The sequence below is a fragment of the Sorex fumeus genome, unplaced genomic scaffold, assembly GCF_029834395.1.
Source record: "Sorex fumeus unplaced genomic scaffold, SorFum_2.1 ptg000024l, whole genome shotgun sequence".
Lineage (NCBI taxonomy): Eukaryota > Metazoa > Chordata > Mammalia > Eulipotyphla > Soricidae > Sorex > Sorex fumeus.
The window spans coordinates 9,375,214-9,401,617 of record NW_026606081.1 but is presented as its reverse complement, the minus strand read 5'-3'; the positions used below and the strand labels follow the sequence as shown (position 1 = coordinate 9,401,617).

Here is a 26,404-nt window from a genome sequence, read left to right as displayed (position 1 = left end):
AGTACAATGGGTAGGGTGCTTGCCTCGCATGCAGCTGAATTCAGTTCCATCTCCAACACCCATATGGTCCCCTGAGCACCACCAGGAATAGTTGCTGAGCACAGAGCCAGGAGTAGTTCCTGAGCACAGAACCAACAGCACCCCCTAAGCACTTCTGAGTATGTGGTGTGGTCCCCAAACTACCTCCCACCCCCCAAAAAAATAATAATGCTAAACTTCTTAACTTATAATCAGAGAAACAGTGAAATTCTTTTTTGGACTAAGAGTAACAGAAAATTCTGTTGACAAGATGTAAAGATTTGTATATAGGAATTTTGGTAGGATCATATCTTTGTAGAAGTGTAAATAGACTTTTTGATTTTTCACAAATTTATAAATGTTACTGGAATTACCAAACACATATAACATATCTATGTTTAACTTGCTGTGTTGAGAAAAATAGACAGTCTTTGGATTTTGAAGTACAGTTATGGAAAAACAGCTTAAAATAAAAAGCTTTTGTTGGATACATATCTAACCAAATAGTAGCGATCTGAGTTTTAAAAAAAGATTATTCGCCCATGCTAACTTTACTTTCTATTATTTCTTTTATTTTGAAAGGTGTGCTTGTGTGAAACTGGTTTGCAAGACAACACGGTTCAGGTGTACAGTTTCATACCTCTTCTAAATGTATGTTCCCATAGTAGAGTCGCAATATCCCCCCACCACAGTCCATACTTCTCATCCTACTCCCCACCCTAGTCAGGTCTGTGCTTAGTGCTCTAGGGTGAGTGTACATTTTACTTTCTCTGCTTCCTTGTTTCTTATTTTATTTATATACTACATATGAGTGAGGTTATCTGTTATTTTTTCTTCTAACACTTCCTCTTTCACTTACCATTATCCTCTCCAGTACCAGTCATATTATAGTAAAAGGCAAAACTTCATCTTCTCTTATAGCTGAGTAGTTTTCCATTTGTAGATAGAACACATCTTTATTTATTGTTGGCTCCTGGGTTATTTGCAGCAAATACAATCTTTGCTCTTGTACATAGTGCTACAAGGAACATAGATGTGTGTATGTTTTTTTCAAATTAGTTTTTGAGTTCGTCAGATAGATACATAGGAATAGAATTGCTAGCTCACATAGCAAGTGTATTTTTAATTTATTGGTAAATTTTCGTACTGTTTACGTTTAGAGCTGAACCAATTTACATTAACAGTGAATGGAAAGCCCTTCCCCCTCACAGCTCCCCCCAGGATTTTTTCCTTCCAGGTGTTTTTTAATATAGGGTAGCCTCCCAGATCTTTTTTCTAGTGTGATTCACAGTTCCTGATACTTAGTGATTATGAGTATTTTTACCATGTGTCCATTAACGATTGGCATGTCTTCTTTGGTGAAGTGTAACAATACCTTAAAATTCATTTTGTTTTATTTTCCTTTTCAGTGCAGACAGCTAAAGTCATGGGTCAGCAAATACATTTCCTTAAAACTACCAGCACCTCCGAAATTAAAAGGTCATTCTTATATACATGCACAACTAGAATCAAATTTCCTTTCAGTTCTCTTAGATTAACTCCATCTATCTTCAGTAGAAATTTTGATTAAAGTATAAGTTATATCTAATTTTAAAACACTTTGAAAACAGAGAAGTCAGTGACCAGAGAGAAATACATTAAAAGGAGTGGTTGGGTCACTGTAAAATACAGGCTTTCCTAGGGTCTCACCCCCACTTTTAGATTCACTTCAGGGATTCCGTGAGAACGTAATCTCTGACTCTAGCATTTACAAACATACTTGTAGACTAATTATTTCTAAGTCAAAGATCATCTGCATCGGCCTCCTTGGAAAGTTAAAGGAAATATTTAAAGGAGCCACATCAAATTTGGTGAGAAATCTAAAAATAAATCATTATTGGCCTCAAAGAGAACATTTAAAAAGGACACCAAACTTAAGATATGTATAGCTCCAGCATTTAGGTTCTGTTTACTGCTGCATGTTGAAAGCTGAATTATGTGGGTAGAAGCCAGAAGGGGGCCAATTTCAGCACACATCTTATCATTCATAGAGCATTCAGTAACAGAATGGGCTCCTCTCCAAAACCGTGGACCCTGCCATTTTGGGAAATACGTAAACTTATGTTCAAGTAGTTCTTTTGGAAAAGCAGATCAGAGAATCTCAAAAAGATCTCACATTACTCTCTGATTCCACTAATTCTTAGGGCTATGCGAATTACATTCTAGAGCATAGGATATTGTTCTCTCAAAATAAAGGAATGGCATCTTTATTTGACATAAACAAACAAGGTCAAATATTGCTGCAGTTGACATAAGACCAAAGCTTCCACAAGACTTGAGTACAAACAGAGGAAGACTAAATGAGAAACAAAACAAGAAAACAGTGAGAAGTGAGGAAACTACCTCAGCTTTTGTATTATGCCAATCTGGAATTTCTCTGTCTGCTTCCTTGGAATGTTTACAAACAACCTCTCAGGGCTGGCAATTTCTCAGGTGCATTGACTGGGTCCCTCATTGTACAAGGGAGCAATTAGTCTTTGGTCAAAAATCTGCACCTATAGAAATTTATAGAAATTTAACAAAAAAGAGTGTGTGCTGAGGATCCAACACTGGGATTCCTGGAGAGCTAGTTAGCTGTTGGCCAACTTACAAAGAGCAGTACCTGCCTCTGAAAATGTCATGACCTGGAGAACGTTGTTTACTGAACTTGGTAGTTGGAAGGAAAAACTGTTCCAGAGCTAATGTGCCAACAGAGGCAAGGTTGAATCTCCCCCTCTCTAGGCAGAGCTCGCCCTTTTTCTAAAGAAATTTTAAAACATTTCAAGGAATGTAGGTTTGAAGAGGAGCCAAATTATGAACCGCTTGGGAGCCCGATATATGTTGGTCCTATTGCCATAAGCTTCCTACAAGTATTACCTGTTTCTCTTTTCTATTTTTTTATAGTGTCCATGGAAAATATTGGAGAACAAGGTAATGTATTATTGTTTCAGATATAAAATCTTTTTGAAAATGGATTGAGAAAAATGTTACTCATTTCAGCTTTGTTGCAGTAAATAAGTTATGAGAAGGTGGAGATAAGATGGGGTTAATGAACATCATTTTCTTAATTGTACCAGACTAAATCCTCTCAGAAACTTGGCAGAATACTCTGCACTGAATGGCAGTAATTGTTCCAAAGATTCTTGTGGCTTTGAGATACCTGACTCACCAGTATAATTCATGAAAAATGTCACTGACTCTTCATTTCACTGATTTAAATTTCTTATTGAATTACTTAATTTTTAATGATTTTATAAATATGACTACTATCATCCTCTTAAAAATTCTAAATTATCTGTTAAAGTTTCAAAATGCCAAAACAATGGTTAAAATTTGAATATTTCATTCAACATCTCATATAATTAAATTCTAAGTGTATTATTAAAATCAATTCCTGTCATTGTTTTTAACATTTATATTTTATATCTATATAATCCTTTGACATTAAAACACCACACAAAGTCTGCTTAGACACATTACCTGAATAAAGTATTCAGAATGTTTTTCTTACCTGTTGTCCAATGACATAATTTAGAAACTTGAGCTCCTACTGGAGGAAATCTCTCTTTGCCAGCTGGTCCCTGTTTAAATATGTTTTCATTAAACAGTTAGGGCCACCAGATTTGAGTAGAGGAAGGCAGAGAAGCAAACAGCTCGCCAAATAAAAACAGATTTTGTGATTCTGTCAGTAAAACAGAATTTGTGAAACGTGAATATTTCAATTTTGTTTATCTAGAGTTTCAGGAATAGCTGCCTACTTTTTAGTATTTAGGAAAAATTCTTATTAGTCTTTTTAAAAATAGTTGGTTTGTCCACAGATGGGAGAATTTTAATCAGGGACATAGATCTAATTAAGATTATTAGGAATTATTTATAAACCCTTATCTTTAGGTACAAAAAATATTTATTTAAGTGTACTAATTCCAGCATGATATAAAAATATATTTACAATAATAAGATCTCAAAGTAAAATGTATTTAATACAAATGATATTTTTATTTTGAAACAAGCAGCTATTTCATGATTTTAACATCTGTTTGCTTAGTATTTGTGTTTCTCTCATTTTAGTTGTGTGCCTGATTGCTTATCATCTACTATTTGCAATGTTTATCTGGTCATATTGGAAAACTATCTTTACATTACCAATGAATCCTTCAAAAGAAGTAAGTTAAAATGTTAGTAAAGTTATCTTACATCAAATATCCTATTTGAAGAATGAATTTTTGTCTTTTAATTAACATTGCAAACGTATTGAGTATAATGATTTCTTATAGTAATGTGTCTGTTGGTAAATAATACACTGCTCGAATTTATTATTTTTGCCCTAGATGGATATTTCCAATATTAAGTTCATTATGTTTCATTTCTACCTTCAAGTTTGACACCAGAGTAGAATGCTGACTCTTGACTTGACTTGTTTGTGTTATAGTTATCAAAGTAAAGGTGTAATTGTTGACTTTCAGCTACCAGAAACAACCAAACAAAATTACTGGTTAAGTATATTCACAGTCTGTGACTAGTTCATCACTGCGGTCTTGTTGCTTTCCAGTGTAGCCTCCATTCCCAGCATTGCCTGAGATGTAAGCAGATGCTTTCATTGTAGTCATTATGTTTAATGTTCAGCCAACAATCCAGAGAAAGTGGGGAAGAGGAAAAGAAATAAATATCCTTTCTTTAAGGAACATTTTTCTGGCAGTTCTTGGAATTCCATTTTCACTTACACCTAGAGCACAGTTACCTGTGGACCCATCTAATTGCAAAGACTGGGAATGTAGCTGTTTTATTCTTCACAGTCATGTTAACCTTGTAAGAAGCAGGGAAAAACTAGAGTGAGGAGCAGTCTCAGCTGAAGGTTTTTAGTAGAGTGATATGATCAAATTGACGTTTTAAAAAGATCATCCAGATCATATTTTTTAAATTTTTCCATACTGGCTAGAGGTTCTTGGAACAAGGTGTAACTTATTTATTCCTGTATTCATTGTACTTAGTTTACTACATGTTTGTTAAATAGAAATGGTCTTTGCTCCAGGAATAACAATGTAGTTTTTATTAGACCAACTTTTTGAAAAAGGAAGTGAGAGGTCAAGGCACTTTTCTTGCATGCCACCAACTCTGACTTCATCATAGCACCACATATAGTCCCATGAGCATCAGTAAGAGTGATCCCTAAGCACTGAATCAGAAGCAAGCCCTGACCACCTCTGGATGTGGCCTTCACCCTGACTCCAGAAGGGAGGTGGGCAGTATTTAGGTGCCATTATAAATCGTTTCCTATAGTCAAATGTTTAAAGTGCAACTGTGGGCAAAAAGCCAATCAGTATGCTATATGACCTGGAAAGGAATATTTAAAAAGAAACCACAGATATTCACAAAAAATAAGGGCGAACTTAGCATAGAATGCTTTAGCTATGGCTATTATTTGTTCTCTACTTATTTTTCTTTTAGAGCCCTTTAGTCTCTCTTCTACTTTATTTGCTTCTTTGCTATTATCTCTCTCTGTCTCTCTCAGTCTCTGTCTGTCTGTCTGTCTGTCTCTCTCTCTCTCTCTCTCTCTCTCTCTCTCTCACACACACACACACACACACACACACACACACACACATTCTATCCTGGCCTTAGCTCTGGGTTGGAAGGAAAATGCCAACTTCTTTAACATATGATTTCATTCTTTGGTGGTTCCTGTGCCCTCAGTGCTGACATTTCCCAAATCTCTTTTGACCTTTGACCTCTTCCTTGAATTTGGCACTTAATAAAGTTCTCTGCCCAAAAATGGCTCCTTGATCAGAATATCCTACTGATTACTCCGGGGCACTGCACCAGAAGTGGAAGTTACCGTTTTCTCCTTCCTCACCTGTGACTCATTTGTTTCTAGAGGACAGACCTATTGTCAGAGTGTTGACTCCTCCCTCTTCCTCACCATCCTTAACACCAGAGCCTGCAGATATGTTCCCTTCCTAATTTTTTTATTTTCAGCTCCATCCCCTTTTCTTCATTTCTTTCCAATCAGTGCTCTAACCCAGAGTGTCAGTCGTTTTCTTTGTCAGAAACTGCAGTGTTTTCAGTCTTGCCTACATTCCTTTCCCAGATCCTATTAAAACGGGTCCAGTTGGTGAAGGGTCATGGATACTTTTGGAATGGGTGCCTTGCTATAACTATGTACACCGACATCATATTCAACAAGATTGCCAGACCATGATTTAATTTTTTTTAATTCAGGAGAATTACATCTAAGTTCAAATTTAAATTATATTAAATACATGATTGTATCTGTTTACTGATTCCACATAGCCCATGTCTGAGTCTAGTCTCCCTAGTCTAAAAGTTGTGATTCTTGTATAAGTTTCTGACTTTTCACTTTTTATACTCTAATAGTTCTTCATTACATATATCCTGTATACACCTTTTCATTGTTTTCTTTTTAGAAATATTCTTACTTGATAATCAGAACAACTTTATTTTTATCCATAATGGCAAATCCTTCAAATCACTGGATTATCTCAAGGCTCACACTCTGAATTGCTTTTCTTATTTACTTATGCTATAACTTTGTGCCATCTCATTTTAAAACTATAAAATTAATATCATTAATCTGGTCCATCTTATTATCTACTTCTCACTCTGGAGAACCTGGCAGGCTACCCAAAGTATCCTGCCCACACAGCAGAGTCTGGCAAACTCCCCGCGGAGTATTCAATATGCCAAAAACCAGTAACAATGATGGGTCTCATTCTCCTGACCCTGAAAGAGCCTCGAATGTGGCACTTTTTAAAATCTCAGGGCTAGGATGAAGGAGACATTACTGGGGCCTGCTCGAGGCAATTGATGAACAACAGGATGACAGTGATACAGTGAGTCTGGTCCTCTCTTCCATAGTCTAAACATATTTACAGATACTTTTATGTCATATTATAGGTAGTTCAAGTACGGCATATCTTAAGAACAAACTTCTGATTCCTACCCACTGCCCTGTCCTAACTTCCTGCCTCCCTTGCATACATACACAACACACACACATACACACACACACACACACACACACACACACACACACACACACCACTACCACCACCATCACCCTTGCCAGCACCACTGGATACAGACCTGGAACTGTATTAAAACTTACCCTCACTCAGATATTGAAAAAGTCTTAGAGTTAATTTTGGTTTGTTTTTATTTTCTTAGACCTCACATTCAATATGCCAATTCCATAAGCCATGTTATTAAGTCAGAAGTATGTCTACAAGTGTAATCACGTATGCTCTTCTCTACTTTCACCCTGGGCCAAACCACTATCTTGTTTTACTTGAATATTTGAACTTTACTCCTTAAAGACTCCTTGCTTCTCATCCAATTCTCTTTGTGTATCCAACACAGTAGCCAAGGTGATCTTTTTAAAACACAGGACAGATTATATCATTCTCCTGCACAGAACTTTCCTGTGTGTGTTCTTACAGCTTGATTAAGAGTAAAAGTAACTTTTTTGTAGTCTAAAGGCTGACCCTGGCCTCGCCCACACTCTCTCTCTCTCCCACTTTAGTGCTGCTCTGGTCAGAGTGGCAGCTGTGGGTGTGAGTGCAGCTGTGGGGGCTTCAGCAGGATGGGGCTTTGGCCTGCCCCTCTCCCAAGGCCACCCAGAGTTTTCAGCTAGGACACTGGTATGTCCATGAATTATAGTGGTTCGGCTTGCATCTCCTCATATATTCGAGTCTGTAGAGCAGGGCCAGGGGTGAGTTGGCAAGGCAGTGGCAGCTAATATACGATTATAGAAAAGAGTATATTTTCAGTACATTGTTTTTCTTATATTTTTATTTATCAAGAAATAGCATATATTTCTTATTTTTATATTGATCATTCTTTGTTTTCTTTATTTAGATCACATGCATATATCTAAATAGTATTCGTTGTTCGGCTTCATGGTTTAAATTATTTGTATTAGTGGAATCATTCCATGTTATCTATTCAGTGTCATCTATTCTATTCCATGTCTGTGATTTTTCTATCAATCAATATTGTTGTTTTTTTGTTGTGCACAGCTAACAGTAAATACCATATAATATCCTACTGCTTGGATAGGCTTATCCCAATTTATTGATGATGATGTTGCATTTACTTTTTTTAGTTAAAAAAAATGCTTTGAGTATTTCTGTGTGTTTCCTGGACATGTTTGTTGATGATAGGACAAATAGAAAATTTTGCACATTTACTGTGTAAATGCACAGCAGAGCCTGGCAAGCTCCTAGTGGCATATTCAATATGCCAAAAACAGTAACAACAAGTCTCACAATGGAGACGTTACTAGTGCCCGCTCGAGCAAATCGATGAACAACGGGAGGACAGTGCTACAGTGCAGTGCTACTGTGTAAATAGGCATATCTTTATTTTTGCTTTTTTGTTTGAGCCACTTCTGGGGGTCACCTGGTAGGAACAGGGAGGCCATATAGTCCTGGGGATCAAACCTGGTGCCCTGGATATCCAGTATTATCCTTTAGCTCTTTGACCTATCTTCCCAACCCAAAACATTTTAAACTAACCTTTTGTGGGGTTTTTCTTTTGTGGGGTTTTTTTCAAATGTCATACCCATTTGTGCTCAGAATTCACTTCTGGCTCTCAGTGATCACTACTGGCAGGGCTTAGGGGACCACTTGGAGTGCTGAGGACTGAACCAAGGTGAGCTGTGTGTAAGACAAGTGTACCATCCACTGTACTGTTTCTCTAGCTTCAAGCTGACTTTTTGAGGTTATCAAAGTGGACCCTGAATAAATTTTGACTCTTCTCAAGGAAAAACTAATTAATTCATTAAATCAAATTAGCAATATATCCTCTCAGTATCTGCATTGCAAACCATAATGTCCCAAAGTAGAGAGAGAGTATGGGGAATATTGTCTGCCATGGCGGCAGGAGGAGGGTGGGAAAGGGGGAGTATACCAGGGATATTGGTGGTGGGGAATGTGCACTGGTGAAGGGATGGGAGTTTGATCATTGTGTGATTGTAACCCAAACATGAAAGCTTATAACTATATCACGGTGATTCAATAAAATTTATTTTAAAAAATTAATATAAGAAATAAAAGTAGGGCTGGCAAGATAGTACTTGCATTAAATTACTTGCCTTGAGTGCCGCTAACTCCAGGTTGGTCACCCAAGAACACCAGGGATGACCCCTGAACAGAGCCAGGAGTAGCCGCTGAGCACTGCCAGGTGTGACCCTGGGCAATCAGGGTCAAAGAAGTAGAATTAATGGCTAGTTCTTTCCAATTATAGAGGAAAATTAAAGTAATGACTATCCTTAAGTTAAAACTTAGATGAGAAAATATGCTTCATGAATATGTTATTTTTTGTTTCTAATATTATCTAATTGAAAGTCATTCATTAGTTCAAATTTATTTATACTTTATCTACAGATAAAGCTAATATTTTGATAGAATTCTATGTAGTTCATAAAGTGATTTTATACACTTTACTCCTTTTCAGTTACACAAACATCTGAAAAGCAGGTATAATAATGATTTCTTTTTTCTGTTGTTTAATGGTCTATGGGGTTAACAGACTTGCCCAAATTTAAAACATTATTAACCTTTAGGTATGTGTGTGTGTGTAATATACAAACATATTTATATGTTTATATATATTATATGCCATTTATATTTTATAAATATTCTTTTGTAATTCTAATAGGTCAGGATGCTATCATTTCCTGGAAAATACTGATTCAAATTTAAATTTATTCCACAGTTTCATCTCTCTTATGCAGAGAAAGAATTGTTGGAGAGAGAGCCAAGAGGAGAGGCTCATCAGGAAGTTCTTAGGCGAGCAGCCAAAGATCTTCCCATCTATACCAGGACTATGTCTGGAGGTAAATATCAATAGTGAGCACTCTAGCATCACAGCCTGTGATGGGAAGTATATCATATACTTGAAACTGTCAGACACTCATTGAAGACTATCGTGTCTTATCATGGTTTCCTACTAAAAGTTGCCTCCACCGTTCTATAGAACAGAATAGAAGCATGGACAAGAGAGATCTCAACCAAATCAGAACTAAACGACTTTAATTTTATTCTGCTATTTGTGGTGACTTGATATTAGAACTGTTGAAATTTTGATAGGTTGTAGTACTTATTTTTTAAATTTTAATTATAGACCTTTTTATTCTTACATAATTTAAGGAAGCTATGTATATAAGAGTTTAACAATGATAACTTTATATATACTTAAGCAGTAATTAATATACATTTAAGCAGAAAAATTAGCACAGTTTCTTCATCCATCCTTAAATTTTATAGTACTTATTTTTTAAACAAATGCAATTAAATGAATAAACCTCTTTTAGCTGGTTAATTTTTTTAAGGTAATTTAACAGCTAAGTTTGATCGTGGAGCATAAGTAGCATGGATATAACTAGATTTATTGGGCCTGGAGAGATAGCACAGCGGGTAGGGCGTTTGCCTTGCACGCAGCTGACCCGGGTTTGATTCCCAGCATCCCATATGGTCCCCTGAGCACCGCCAGGATTAACTCCTGAGTACAGAGCCAGGAGTAACCCCTGTGCATCACCAGGTGTGACCCAAAAAGAAAAAAAAACTAGATTTATTTACCTAGCCTTCTTAGATTCAATTTCCCATCTCTGATAATAAAGATGTCAAAAATTATTAAATAAATAATTATATATGAATAAATTATCAACAAGTCAAGAAAAATTATAAAAATTAAATTCTTACTTGACTGTTAGAATTTTTCAATAATCTTCTGGTTCATCATAATTATGATTATTATGGTTTTATATAGAATTATTATTATAAGTATAAATGTTAATGGTTTTGACATTCAAAATACTTCACCTTCACTATCATCAGTGTTTTCAAGATCTTTCACCACCATCCTTATTTCTAGTCCACCTTCTTCTTCCCCCCACCCACTACCCCATATTTGATCATTTCAGTTTTGTAATCCAAAGGATTTGTCATCATTCAGTGTGGTCTATTCCTTTTTTTTTTCTTATATTCCATAGGTTAGTGAAATCACCCAGCATCTGTCCTTCTCCCTCAGATCACTTAACATAATACCCTTCAAATCCATCCAAGTTGCTGCTGATAGCCAAGATAAAATCTTTTCTTATAGCTACGTACTTTTCTCCTGTGTAATGGATCACAACTTTTTTATATACTCATCTGTTGTTGGCCATTTGAGTTGTTTCCATATCCTGACCATTGTACTTAGTTGTGCCGTGAACATAGATATGTATATGTCTTTTTGAATTAATGGTTTTGTGTTGGGGATGGAGAGATAGATTCCAAAAAGTGAAAACACTGGGTCATTGGAATCTCTATTCTTAATTTTTTGAGACATCTCCATACTTTTTTTCTATAAGGGCTGAAGATGGTTCATTGTAAATTATAGTTAATGATTTTAATTGAGCACAATTTTATAAAGGTAAAAGGTAAAGGCCCTCCCGTTGTTCGTCGATTTGCTCGAGCAGGCCCAGTAACGTCTCCATTGGAGACTTTGTTGTTACTGTGTCTGGCATATCGAATACGTCACGGGGAGCTTGCCAGGCTCTGCCGTGCGGGCGAGATACTCTTGGTAGCTTGCCGGGCTCTCCGAGAGGGGCGGAGGAATCGAACTCGGGTCGGCCATGTTGGCTGCGTGCAAGGCAAACGCCCTACCGCTGTGTATTTAAAAAAACAAACAAACTTAACTTCTACATTGTTTTGATGTCCTGAGTTCTTGTCCATAGTTATTGCCATATATGCTTTGATGGTTGGTTTTCCTTAGTGCATTTTATTCTTTTTTGTATTTTGGGCCACAGCTGGCAGTGTTCAATAGTAACTCCTGACTTTGTACTTGGAAGTCACTCTTTGCCATGCCTGAGGGACTGTCTGGTACCAGGGATCAAACTCAGGCTTCCAGCATGCAAAGTGTGCAATCAGCCCATTGAGCTATCCTTCATCAGAAAATTTTATCATTTTAAACCCATGCTGCCCTCTATGATAGCCACTTGACCTTTTGACAGTCGGGTACTAAAATGTGTAAAATATATAATTAGTTACAAAAACTTATCTTAAAAATGTAGAATATATCATTCACATTTTATATTGATCTTATGTTAAAACAATATACTACATAAAAGAAAGTATGTTCTTAAAATTAATCTTATTTTTAAAATTTTCTTTAATATGAGTCCTTAAAAATTTGAAAGTACACGTGACTCAAATATTTCTGCTGGAGAGTGCAACCTTACTTTATAATACTTTGCATTAGCAGTGAAACCTTAGAGATTCACATGGAATGTTCCCATGAGACTTCATTCAGATCATGAGTTCTTCATCTCTGTAGTACTCAAAGAGTACTGTGAGGGAATGTTTAAGCACTTATTTCAATGTTAAAAACAACCATATTTAGGCCTTCTTGTTTAAAAATGCTCATGTTATTTTTAGATTTTTACAACTGTTTTTTTTCAGAAAGCATAATATTCATTAATATGGCTATAATTATATTACAAAAAATTAAACTTCGAATAAATTACTTTAGTTGTTCTAGGAACTATTCACTTAATAACTGTTTTTTTATAATTTTGGTAGAGTGCTTGTGTTCTGGGCTGGAGCCACAGCACAGCGGGTAAGGCGTTTGCCTTGCACGTGGCTGACATGGCCGATCCGTGTTCAATTCCTCTGCCCCTCTTGGAGAGCTACTGAGAGTATCTCGCCCGCACGGCAAAGCCTGGCAAGCTACCCGTGACATATTCAATATGCAAAAAACAGTAACAAAAAGTCTCACGATTTGTTGTGAAACATTACTGGTGCCCGCTCGAGCAAATCAATGAACAATGGGAGGACAGTGCTACGGTGCTGCAATGCTTGTGTTCTGAAAGTTGCTGTACACCCCAAATCAGTAATCAATACTCAGCTTTAGTATCTTTGTTAAATAATGGATCTTCAATTGTAAGAATTTAATTCCCTATTGGAGATTACAGTTCTCCAATTCTCAGCCCTAATCTCTTACCTTGGGCAACAGATGTGAGATATTTGCAAGTAATAGAGATTTTTCTTATGTATTTCTCATAAAGTTTTTAAAATGTATTTATGTCCTTGCCTGGTCGTATTGGCATTCTTTGTAAACTGTGCATTAACTACCAACAATTTAGAATGTCTGTAAAATTTTTTCCCCAACTTCTGTATTCCTTGGAAATCTCTGTAAGAACTGAAGCTGTAGACAATTCACCCATTTTTATATTTACAGAGTTAATGGTCTCGTTTTTGCAAAAAATTAAATTATGCTTCTTAGAATTTTAATTTGGGTAGAGAAAAATAACAATTCATTACATAATCAGTTTGCTGTTAAATCTAAAACTAAGTGGAGCTTTTTGTTCCTAGCAATCCGATATTGTGACAGATGCCAACTCATAAAACCAGACCGCTGCCACCACTGTTCCGTCTGTGATAAGTAAGGCGTCCTTCTTTATGAAATGTTTCTTTTCTTGGTACTTCTCATGTTATTTTCCTGTCTTCCTGTTCATGCTGTTTAGACCTTTTTAAGGAAATATCATTGACATGATCACTTATACTGATGTAATGGTGACTGAAGATTTCAGTCAGTTGCTTCTTTTCTCTCACATTTATGCTGACATGAAGTACATGAGTTTTAGCATCCTAGTCATGGCTAGTTCTAACAAATACTTCCTCTGTGAGTCTTCTTCATCTTTATAAAGATATTTCAGTTGACTTTGTGAAGTCAAACATTAAACCTTTCTTATAGACAAGAATAATAAGCATTGACTTAGATATTATTCGGAGAAACTTTTCAGCCAGACTTTCTTTAAGTCTCTGGCATTTTGCATCCTCTTTAGCATAAGTAAGAACACTGAACATTGGGGGTGGAGAGATTGTACAGCAGGTAAAGTGCTTGCCTTTCACATGACCAACGAAGGTTCAGTCGGGGGCACCACATACGGTCTCCAAGCATCAGAAGAGTGGCCCCTGGCAGAGTCAAGAGTGAGCATATTCAGGAGTGGCCCAGCCACCACTTACCCCCCAAAAGAGAGTTACACATTAATGTATCACATTGTTTTTAGAAAATAAATGGATTTTTATCTTGGAGCACGTGTGTTTTGAATTTCAAGTTCTGCTATTATATCATGACTAGAGTATAGGGCATGGTGTCTATTTTAGATAAGAAATTTGCTGTTATTCAGGTAATAGCAATAGTTTTCAGATAAGTGAATAATTTTTGCAATATTTTGCTTGCCACGACTATTTTGAAATGACTTATATTTAACTTACAAGTCAGTATTATTGAAATTTTAGGGTTATTAAGTTTTATATGTGCTATTTTTACTTTTAGATGCATTTTGAAGATGGACCATCATTGCCCATGGTGAGTAGAGGTCTACTGCTTATGTTTCTGTTCCTTTCCAATTATAATACGATAGCGCAGCGGTAGCGCGTTGGCCTTACAAGCGGCCAACATGGCCAACCCGAGTTCGATTCCTCCGCCCCTCTCGGAGAGCCCGGCAAGCTACCGAGAGTATTCGATATGCCAAACACAGTAACAACAAAGTCTCCGATGGAGACGTTACTGGGCCCGCTCGAGCAAATCGACAATCAACGGGAGGGCCTTTACTTACTTCGCTTTACTGAAGTAACTTATTTAAATCTTTTATTAAATAAATAGTGCCTTAGCTGACCCAGAATATTTTATTTTGATTTGGTTTTGGTATTACACCTGACTGTGCTCAGGGATTACTCTTGACTCTGCACTCAGGGATCACTCCTGGTGGGCTCAGGTAACTATATGTGCCCCGGATCAGTTCCCTATTTGACCAAATGCAAGGTAACTGCCCTGTTGTACTATAGCTCTGCCTGAGGATTTATAATTTGAACAATTTATCTTAAATAAAAATTGACATTAAGGAGCAAAATGGAAAATTTACAAATATGTATACTTAAGCAAGGGTATTCATTATATTTCATTAATATTTTATAATATTTATAAGTCATAAAATTAAATGATTTAACATTTTATTGAAAGATCTAACTATGTAGTAAATGGTGATTTTTCTACCATTTCTACCATTCTATCTTTTTTTTCTTGCTTTTTGGATCACACCCGGCAATGCACAGGGGTTACTCCTGGCTCTGCACTCAGGAATTACTCCTGACAGTGCTCAGGGGACCATATGGGATGCTGGGAATCGAACACAGGTCGGCCGCGTGCAAGGCAAATGCCCTACCTGCTGTGTTATTGCTCCAGCCCCTCTATCTTTTTTTTAAATCCCAGTTTTCTGACAGCCACACCAAGGGTACAAAAAATGTTAGATTTAGACATTAAGTATGATTTTCCTACAATTCTCACCTCAATTTATTGAGTGTATACTATGCAGTTTAATATATACACACATACACACATATATATACATATATATGTATGTGTGTATGTGTGTTATGTGAAAGACGTCTATAATTCTTTTTTTTTTCTTTGTTTTTTGAGTCACACCCAGCAATGCACAGTGGTTACTCCTGGCTTATACACTCAGGAATTACTCCTGGTGGTGCTTGAGGGACCATATGTGATGCTGGGAATCAAACCTGGGTCGGCCGGGTGCAAGGCAAATGACCTACCCACTATATTATTGTTCCAGCCCCAAGAAGTCTATAATTCTAATAATGACAGGGAGAAGTAGAAATTAATATTTTCCTAATTTCAGAGAAAGGGGATGTTAAGGAATGATAGAGCCAAATATTCAAACAACTGAAATTAACATTGACATCAAGACACCCAACCAAAAGCTAATGAACTCTAACAACCAAGCTTTGAAAGGTTCCTGAAAAGAGGGCAGGCTGGGAGTTGTGTGTGCTGGATATGGGAGGGAACCTGGGAACATTGGTGAAGGGAAGTTAATAATAATTGTGGGAATGATGCTGCAATATTGTATGTCTAAAACTCAACTATGAGTAACTTTGTAAATCACAGTACTTTAATAAAAAAATAAAAGTTTCAAAAAGGAAAAAAATATACAAATCCCCTGTGACCTACCATATATTTATCATATTTCCCCCAAGAAGTTGAGTTTGGGGCACCTTGAAAAAAATACATCATCATGATATGGCCTCAAAGAAAAGTAAGAGTGAGGGACTATAGTTCTTATGTTAATCCATCCCCTCCCCAGCCCCTGCCAAAAATGAAAATAAAATAAAGAAAAGTAAAGAGATTCAGAAAAGTTAAAGAGACGTCTTAAAGTTGTATAGAGAGCTTGGGAGTATCCAAGACTAAATTCTTTTCATTATATTATACTGTTTTCCAGTTTAAACTCAGAAAGCAATTGCTCTGAAAATAGCCAACAACTGTTTATATCAAATAAGTGTTGTATACTGAACAACAAAAGAGGGATATTGATCTAGTGTTTTTTTCTCCCTCTATATAAAATTATTCAAGTGCAAAGTACATACTCTATTTTCTCAAACTGAGTCTGTGAAGCTATAAGCATTCAAAACCTTGTGAAGAGAGTAAAGTATTATTAAAAATAAATACTATGCTATAATTTCTCTTTTTTTTTTTCTTTTTGGGTCACACCTGGCGACGCACAGGGGTTACTCCTGGTTCTGCACTCAGGAATCAGCCCTGGCAGTGCTCAGGGGACCATATGGGATGCTGGGAATCGAACCTGGGTTGGCCGCGTGCAAGGCAAACGCCCTACCCGCTGTGCTATTGCTCCAGCCCCAGTATGCTACAATTTCTAAGGTATAGAATATACTTGGGCTGGAGCACAGCAGTAGGGTGTTTGCCTTGAGCGCAGCCAGCCCGGCAGAGCCAGGTTGGATTCTTCCACCCCTCTCGTAGAGCCTGGCTACCTCGCCCCCCCCCCCCCCCCGGCAAAGCCTGGCAAGCTCCCCATGAAGTATTCGATATGCCAAACACAGTAACAACAAGTCTCACAATGGAGACGTTACTGGGCCCGCTCAAACAAATCGATGAACAATGGGAGGACAGTGCTACAGTTAAGAATATACCTCAGACTATTAAAATTTTTTATCTTTAATTATTTGCTTTCTTGTTTTCTTCTGCAGTGCAGAAGCTTTTTAATTTGATGTAGTTCCGCTTATTTCTATTTCTGTTTTCTTTGTTCTTTCTTTTACTTTTCTTTATGTTTTTTCTTTTTTTCACGAATCAGGAATCACGACCATCCTGTTATTCGTCAATTGCCTCGAGCAGGCCCCAGTAATGTCTCCTTCATCCTAGCCCTGAGAGAGATCCATCATTGTTACTGGTTTTTGGCATATTGGGTATGCCACGGGGAGTTTGCCAGACTCTGCCGTGTGGCAGGTTACATTCGGTAGCCTGCCAGTTTGTCCAGTTTTTTCTTTTTTTAAATTTATTTATTTATTTATTTTTGCTAATGGGCTTGTATCATTGAAAATTTCTCTGAAATCAAGAACTTGGAGAGTTCTGCCTAGGTTGTAGCTCTGCCTAGGTTGGCCTCAATGTATTTTATAGAATTAAATTTGAAATCAGACCATTAATACATTTTTGAATTAATCTTTGTGTTTAGCGTGAGACTGACGTCTAATGTTTCCCAGAACCATTTGTTGAAGAAGGTTTCCTGGTTTCATTTCATGTACCTAGTTCATTTGTAGTAAATTAACTGCCTATACATCTGAGGGTTTTTCTCTGGAATCTCAATTCTAGTTCATTGAACGGAGACTTTATTCCAGTACTGTGCAGTTTTGATTACTATGGCCCTGTAGTAATGATTAAGGTCTGAAAATGCAAAGCTCTAATCCTTTTCCTCAGAATTTTTTGACTTTTCTGGGGAGTTTTATGGTTTATGACTTTTAGAAGTATTTGTTCTTGAAAAATAATATGTAAATTTTGTTAAGAATGTGTAGCATCTGTAAATGATCTGGGTAAGATCATCATTTTAATGTTTATTCTTCCAATCCATGGTAAAGGTAAAGGCCCTCCCGTTGATCGTCGATTTGCTCGAGCGGGCCCAGTAACGTCTCCATTGGAGACTTTGTTGTTACTGTGTCTGGCATATCGAATACTCTCGGTAGCTTGCCGGGCTCTCCGAGAGGGGCGGAGGAATCGAACTCGGGTCGGCCATGTTGGCCGCGTGTAAGGCGAACGCCCTACCTGCTGTGCTATCGCTCCAGCCAATCCATGAGCAAGGACATATTTCCAAGTTCTTGTGTCTTCTCTTATTTCTTTCAGAAATGTTTTATAATTTTCAGTAAGTAGGCCTTTCACTTCTTAATTTCATTAATTTAGATTAATTTAAATTAATATAGATATTTGAGGCTTTCCATGACCATCAATGGGACAGTTATTTTCCTATGCATTAATTTTGTAGACTGTTACTTTCCTATATAAGTTTATTGTTTCTAGGAGTTTTTCAATGGAGGCTTTGGGATTTTTTTTGCATCATATAATTTCATTTACAAATGGTGTTAATTTGACTTCTTTACTAATGTAAATCCATTTGATTTTTTTTGTTACCATTTGTTACCAATCAAATCCATTTGATTTTTTTTTAATTTTTTTTCTGTTTGTGATGAGGAATTTCAGTGCTATGTTAAATAGTAGCATCAAAATAGAAATTCTTGTCTTGTGCCTGACCTTAATGTAAAAGCTTCTGTTTTTCCCCATTAAGGATATGTTAGTTATGTGTTTGTTGTATATGACTCTTATAATCTTTAGACATATGATTTTATCCTTCCTTTTATTAATGTGCTATATCACATTAATTTATTCTCATATGTTGACCCATCCTGTGTTCCTAGGATAAATCCACTTGATCATGGTGTATGATCTATTTAATATTGTTTTATTAAGTATGCTTAATTTAATGAGAATCTTGGCATCCATAACCTTCAGGGATATTTGTCTGAAATATTCTTTTTCTGTGATGTCTGTATCCGCTTAAGGGACTCTGCTTCATTGTTGGTGGGAATGCTAACTGGTTCAGTCTTTTTGGAAATCAATATGGACTTTCCTCAAAAAATTAGAAATTGAGCTCCCATTTGACCCAGTATTACCACTTCTGGGAGTATACTATAGAGGCCCTCACAACAGAAACACCATCTGCATGCCTATGTTCATTGCAGCACTATTCACAGTATCCAGAATTTTAAAACAACCTAAGTGCCCAAGAAGAAATGAATAAATAAACTATGGCACATCTACACAATGAAATACTATGCAACTGTTAGGAAATGAGGTCATGAAATTTGCTTAGAAGTAGATGGAGATTTAGCCGAAGAGAAGGACAACATGGAGGGCGGGATCCACAGATCCTGAAGAAAAAAAAAAAAAACAGGTTCCAAAAAGAGCCGAGATCATCGGGAAGTCCCAGATGGGGTAGGTACCGCATCCCGCCTCCCCCAGATGGAACCCCGGTGACCAGAAACCTCTACAAGCACAGCTCGAGTATGCGGGAACTAGGACTTTTCCTCAAAAATGCCGGGACTACACCTCCCAGGTAACCTCAGATTCCGGAAGTCACGCCCACAGCCTGCCCCCCAGCGCCATCTTGACAGCATTTAGCCGAAGAGAAGGACAACATGGAGGGCGGGATCCACAGATCCCGAAGAAAAAAAAAAAAAAACAGGTTCCAAAAAGAGCCGAGATCATCGGGAAGTCCCAGATGGGGTAGGTACCGCATCCCGCCTCCCCCAGATGGAACCCCGGTGACCAGAAACCTCTACAAGCACAGCTCGAGTATGCGGGAACTAGGACTTTTCCTCAAAACCGCGCGGCCGCTTATGCGGCCGCGCGACATCTCTCTATATACAAAGTGATCCATGGGAAGTAAACCACCTAACGTTTCTCTCTGAAAATCATAGTTAAGCTTTGAGCACGGCCACAGCCCCAGAAACACAAGTACTTAATGCATAACCCAGCAGCTTGGAGCAGAAAAGTGAACGGGTTATGTGTTAACCCAGGCCATCAAGTCTACCAGAGGGGAAAGGGTGTTGGTCCCTTCCGCCCTCCCCCCTCTGGAAAGAAAGGTGGCGGCCACATGGGAGCCTTGTGGACAGCAGGTATGAGCCGGGGGTGTGGGGGCGACTAAAACCTCATGGGAAGGGGGGCGTTCTGGTCCGTCCTTCACGCCCTACCGAGGCCACCAGTTGCCCCCCACGAGCGGCTCTCCAGCACGGCCACAGCCCCAGAAGCACAAGGACTTAATGCAGAACCCAACAGCTTGGAGCAGAAAAGTGAACGGACTATGCGTTAATCCAGGCCATCAAATCTGCTGGAGGGGAAAGGGTGTTGCCCCATTCGCCCTCTCCTCTCTGGAAAGAAAGATGGCGGCCACATGGGAGCCTTGTGGACAGCAGGCATGAGCCAGGGGAGCGGGGGCGACTAAAACCTCATGGGAAGGGGGGCGTTCCGGTCCGTCCTTCACGCCCTACCGAGGCCACCAGTTGCCCCCCACGAGCGGCTCTCCAGCACGGCCACAGCCCCAGAAGCACAAGGACTTAATGCAGAACCCAGCAGCTTGGAGCAGAAAAGTGAAAGGACTATGCGTTAATCCAGGCCATCATGTCTGCCCGGAGGGGAAAGGGTGTTGGTCCCTTCCGTCCTCCTCCCTCTGGAAAGAAAGGTGGCGGCCACATGGGAGCCTTGTGGACAGCAGGTATGAGCCAGGGGTGTGGGGGCGACTAAAACCTCATGGGAAGGGGGGCGTTCCAGTCCGTCCTTCACGCCCTACCGAGGCCACCAGTTGCCCCCCACGAGTGGCTCTCCAGCACGGCCACAGCCCCAGAAACACAAGGATTTAATGCAGAACCCAACAGCTTGGAGCAGAAAAGTGAACGGACTATGCGTTAATCCAGGCCATCAAATCTGCTGGAGGGGAAAGGGTGTTGCCCCATTCGCCCTCTCCTCTCTGGAAAGAAAGATGGCGGCCACATGGGAGCCTTGTGGACAGCAGGCATGAGCCGGGGGAGTGGGGGCGACTAAAACCTCATGGGAAGGGGGGCGTTCCGGTCCGTCCTTCACACCCTACTGAGGCCACCAGTTGCCCCCCACGAGCGGCTCTCCAGCACGGCCACAGCCCCAGAAGCACAAGGACTTAATGCAGAACCCAGCAGCTTGGAGCAGAAAAGTGAAAGGACTATGCGTAAATCCAGGCCATCAAGTCTGCCAGAGGGGAAAGGGTGTTGCCCCATTCGCCCTCTCTTCTCTGGAAAGAAGGATGGCAGCCACATGGGAGCCTTGTGGACAGCAAGTATGAGCCGGGGGTGTGGGGGCGACTAAAACCTCATGGGAAGGGGGGCGTTCCGGTCCGTCCTTCACGCCCTACCGAGGTCACCAGTTGCCCCCCGCGAGCGGCTCTCCAGCACGGCCACAGCCCCAGAAGCACAGGGACTTAATGCAGAACCCGGCAGCTTGGAGCAGAAAAGTGAAAGGACTATGCGTTAATCCAGGCCATCATGTCTGTCCGGAGGGGAAAGGGTGTTGCCCCAGTCGCCTTCTCTTCTCTGGAAAGAAAGATGGCGGCCGCATGGGAGCCTTGTGGACAGCAGGTATGAGCCGGGGGAGTGGGGGGGGCGACTAAAACCTCATGGGAAGGGGGCATTTCGGTCCGCCCTTCACGCCCTACCGAGGCCACCAGTTGCCCCCCACTAGCGGCTCTCCAGCACGGCCACGACTCCAGAGCACAGAAACCAATTTCTTAACTATCTGACTTTCAGTATAAATACTTCCAGGGTCAATAAGTAAAATAGCAGAAATCCAAAACCAACATTTAATTCTTGAACCCAGCTGTAGAAAGCAAATCACGTCACAATGCTTTTTCAGCATGTCTGATTTGGGGGGGGGGGGTAAACTCTAAATTATAGTGGTGAATCTTTTATTGAAACAATGAATCTAATCAAAGCAGATAGAGTGTTAACTAGAATTCATCTGCCCCACAGGGACTGGGAGGGGTGGGGGGTGGGGTTTTATTGGGGTTCTTCATGGTAAAAAAAAAAAAAGTATTGGTAAAGGGAAATGTGTTTGATATTTGCATGACTGAGACCTAAACCTGAAAGCTTTGTAACCTTTCCCAAGGTGATTCAATAAATAAATAAATAAAAAAAAAAGAAGTAGATGGACATGGAGAGTATCTTGCTGGGTGAAATGAGTCAGAGAAGAGGGGCAGATATAGAATGACTTCACTTATTTGTGTTATATAAAAACATATATAGTAGGAGACTAATATCCAAGGCCAGGGAAAACAGGTGTAGGAGGACTGGTCAATGGTTGAAGTCTACCACAAGTGTGTGTGGGGCAGAGGGTAGGTAAGATAGAGAAGGGACCAGCATGACAATAATAGTTGGAAATTATCATACAGGATAGTAACTGAGTGTTAAAAGTAGGTAAAGGGATATACATGATAACCTTTCAGTATCTGTATTATAAACCACAATGCCCAGAAGGAGAGAAAGAGAGACAGAAACATAAAAAGAGAGACACAGCAGCACAGAGAGAGAGGGGGGAGAGAGAGAGAGGGAGAGAGAGAGAAAGAGAGAGAGAGAGAGAGAGAAGGAAAAACGCCTGCCATAGAAGCAAGCTGAGGGGGTTGGGGTTGGTAGGAGAGAAACTGGGGACCCTGGTGCTGGGAAAAGTACACTGGAAGGATGGGTGTTGAGGCACTGTATGACTGAAACCTAATCATATAAACTTTTATTAAAAAATCTTTTATATTATGTTTTATCGCTGGAGTGATAGCACAGCAGTAGGGCGTTTGCCTTGCATGCAGCCAGCCCAGCCGAGCTGGGTTCGATTCCTCCACCCCTCTTAGAGAGCCCGGCAAGCTACCGAGAGTATCTCGCCCGCATGGCAAAGCCTGGCAAGTGACGTATTGGATATGCCAAACACAGTACCAACAAGTCTCACAATGGAGACGTTACTGGGCCTGCTCGAGCAAATCGATGAACAAAGGGAGAACAGTGCTACAGTGCTATTGTGTTTTAAATTTCCATATCATTGATTTACCCTCAGAATTTTACTCTTTTCCTCTTTCTATTTACTTTGGTCCCCCTTTGTTCTGATTTTCTAGTTTTTGTTGTTGTTGTTTTTCTTTTGTTTTGTTTTTTGCTTTTTGGGTCACACCTGGAGATGCACAGGGGTTACTCCTGGCAGTGCTAAGGGGACCATACGGGCTGCTGGGAATCGAACCCAGGTTGGTCACCTGCAAGGCAAATGTCCTACCCATTGTGTTACCACTCCAGCCCTAGATTTTCTAGTTTTTTGAGCTGTGATGTCAGTTCATTTATTTGAACCTGTTCTAGTTTCCCGATAGAACACCTGTAGTGCTACAAAATTCCCTCTTGGTATGACTTTTGCTGTGTCTGTCACATAAGTTCTGGTAGCTTGTGTCTTCATTCTCATTTGTATCCAGGAATCTTTTAAATTCTTTTTTTGATTTTCTATTTGCCCCTGTAGTGTGTTGTTCAACTTCCAAATGTTTGGGTGTCCCGTTTTCTGTTTCATTTGCTTCAAACTTCAAAGTATTATGTTCTGAGGGAATGCTTGACATGTCTTCTGATTTCTTGACTTAATGAATACTTGTTTGTGTCCCAATATATGGCCAAATTAGATACTTGAACAGTGAAGGATAATGTGTACCCAGCTTTGTGGGATTGGGGAGTCCTTTGGATGTCTGTTTATTTTTGGGGGGGGTCACACCTGGAAATGCACAGGGGTTTCTCCTGGCTCATGCACTCAGGAATTACCCCTGGCGGTTCCCCGGGGGACCATATGGGATGCTGGGAATTGAACCCGGGTCGGCCGCGTGCAAGGCAAACGCCCTACCTGCTGTGCTATCACTCCAGCCCCCTGGATGTCTGTTTAGCTCATCTCTTCTATTTCTTAGAGTCAGCTGTTTCCTTACTGGTTGTCTATCTGGTTAAATTATCCAGTTTATGAGAGTGTAGTATTAAAATCTTGTAGTACTCTTGTGTTTCTGTTGATAATATCCTTTACACCTGCTAATAATTGTTTTACATATTTTGATGATACTTCATTTGTTATGAATGAGTTTTCATTTCATTTTTTTTTCATCATCCTGTTATTCGTCGATTGCCTCGAGCAGGCCCCAGTAACGTCTCTTTCATCCTAACCCTGAGATTATATTCAAGGCTCTTTAGGAGAATGAGACCCATGATTGTTACTGGTATTTGGCATATTTGGTACACCACGGGGAGTTTGCCAGACTCTGCCCTGTGGGCAGGCTACATTCGATAGCCTGCAAGTTTGTCCAAAGTAGGAATGAGATCATAAGATGTCATAAAAGATGTCCTGATAAGATGTCACGCGGCCGCGAATGTGGCCGTGTGGTTCCGGGAGCTGGATTTTATAGTCTCTGAGTCTTGGCTGTTGATGGGATTACACGGCGCCGGGGGGCCAGGTGGTGGGTGTGACCCCCGCCTACTGGAATTTGGAGGATCTGGGTGGAGGATGCTCGACTCCAATCCGAGTAGGCTGGGAGATCTCGGCCCCGGAATCCGCGTGGATTTGTCCCTCTGCCAGTACCTTCAGGTGTGCGGAGAGTGGTCTCAGCATGGTGGTGGCTGGTCCTGGAGGTCTTCGGCTGCCGGAGCCCTGGTTGGGGCGGGGAGGAAAGCTCAACCCGCTCCCCTCCAATGGGCCCTGGTGAGGAACAGCCAGGCGCGGGGGCAGACTGCACTGTTCTCGTCCGGGAGCTGGATTTTATAGTTTCTGAGTCTTGGCCGCTGATGGGATTACACGGCGCCGGGGGGCCAGGTGGTGGGTGTGACCCCCGCCTACTGGAATTTGGAGGATCTGGGTGGAGGATGCTCGACTCCAATCCGAGTAGGCTGGGAGATCTCGGCCCCGGAACCCGCGTGGATTTGTCCCTCTGCCAGTACCTTCAGTACCCCGCCCCAACCAGGGCTCCGGCAGCCGAAGACCTCCAGGACCAGCCACCACCATGCTGAGACCACTCTCCGCACACCATGAATGAGTTAAGTTTAACAAATGTATTGATCCGTCAACCATTATATAATGTCCATCTCTGTCTTTTATTACCTTTTTATATTAAAGTCTATTTTATCTGATATATGGATGGTCATCCCTGCTTCTTTTAGCATAAACTTTTACTGCATGATTGTCTTTAATCCTTTACTTTGAGCCTGTGTTTCTCATGAGTTTTCAGATTAATCTCTAATAAACAGAATAAACAGTAGAAGATTGAATCCAATGTTCTGATTCCTTCAGTCACTCTTTTTCTTTTGATGACAGTCAGGCCACTGATACTAAATGATATCCTTGATATAGAGAAACTCAAAGCCATATTTTTTGTGAGGGTTCTGGATATTTCTGTACTTACTCCTTGTTTCTTTAGCCTTTTATAACATTGAGTCATCTTGCCATGCTAGTTGGTGAAGTTTTGTATTGCTTCTTCTAGTCTGAATGGTTTACTAACTGGATAGATAAAGTTTCCATGGATACCTATTTCATCAGTGTGTTGGATATATCACAATATCCCCTTATAGCCTGTAGAGTTTCATTTGGAAGAAATGCTGCAATTTTGCTTATTATTTTTGTTTCTTTCTGAGCAACACGTGGATGCACTCAGGACTTATTCCTGGCTCTATGCTCAGGTATTATTCCTGGTGGTGCTTGAAGAATTATATCCAGAGCCAGGGACTGAACCCAGGTCACAGTGTAAGGAAGGTGCCTTACCTGTTTGTTGTATTATCTCTCCAGGCTTCTTTTTTAAAATCTCAAATGCACAATATAGTATTGTTTTCTACAGCATAGTTTTTATATTCAGTAGATTTCTAGAATTTATTTATATTGTATTATTAAGTAAACATTTTATAATAGCATTGACTTCATTTTTAAAAATATATTTTACAAAAATTATGTATTAGTAAAGTCAATAGAGTGAAATTGCTTTATCAACATTCGGTTAGAAACAGACATTTGAGGGGAGGACACAATGTGTGTGCAAAGGTTACATATACCCACAAAGAAAGTTGACTCTTCCAGTGACATATTAGCCAGCTCCGCTCAGATGTTGTATCACATTTACAGGGACCACTGGTTGTAATTCTCTTGTGTTAACAAAAGAAAAGACAGCTTTGATAGGAAATGGGACTATAATATAAATGTAAATAAGTTATATTTATGTTTATTGAAAAATAGCTTGAATTATTACCTCAACTTTAAATATAATGGTTATAGAGTAAAGCCTTAAAATGATATATTTCCATATTTAAATCATATACTTTTGACATGGGTCTCTAAAAGTCTCAGAATACTTACTTACAGATAAGGAAAATGAAATTCTCATAGACTACTACTTCCCTCAGGGCCACATAATCATTCAGCATCCCATGTGCATTATGATCCTGTGTATTTG

General features: G+C 39.6%; 1 protein-coding gene across 1 annotated transcript in view; it reads left to right on the top strand.

Moving 5' to 3' along the window:
- Nucleotides 1-26,404, top strand: part of ZDHHC2 (zinc finger DHHC-type palmitoyltransferase 2) — a 77,135-nt gene that overhangs the window by 32,673 nt on the left and 18,058 nt on the right. The window contains exons 2-6 of the mRNA XM_056114144.1: nucleotides 2,941-2,967; nucleotides 4,105-4,199; nucleotides 9,769-9,889; nucleotides 13,407-13,476; nucleotides 14,374-14,406. Coding sequence (XP_055970119.1) covers nucleotides 2,941-2,967; nucleotides 4,105-4,199; nucleotides 9,769-9,889; nucleotides 13,407-13,476; nucleotides 14,374-14,406 — 346 coding nt within the window. The remainder of the gene's footprint in view (nucleotides 1-2,940; nucleotides 2,968-4,104; nucleotides 4,200-9,768; nucleotides 9,890-13,406; nucleotides 13,477-14,373; nucleotides 14,407-26,404) is intronic.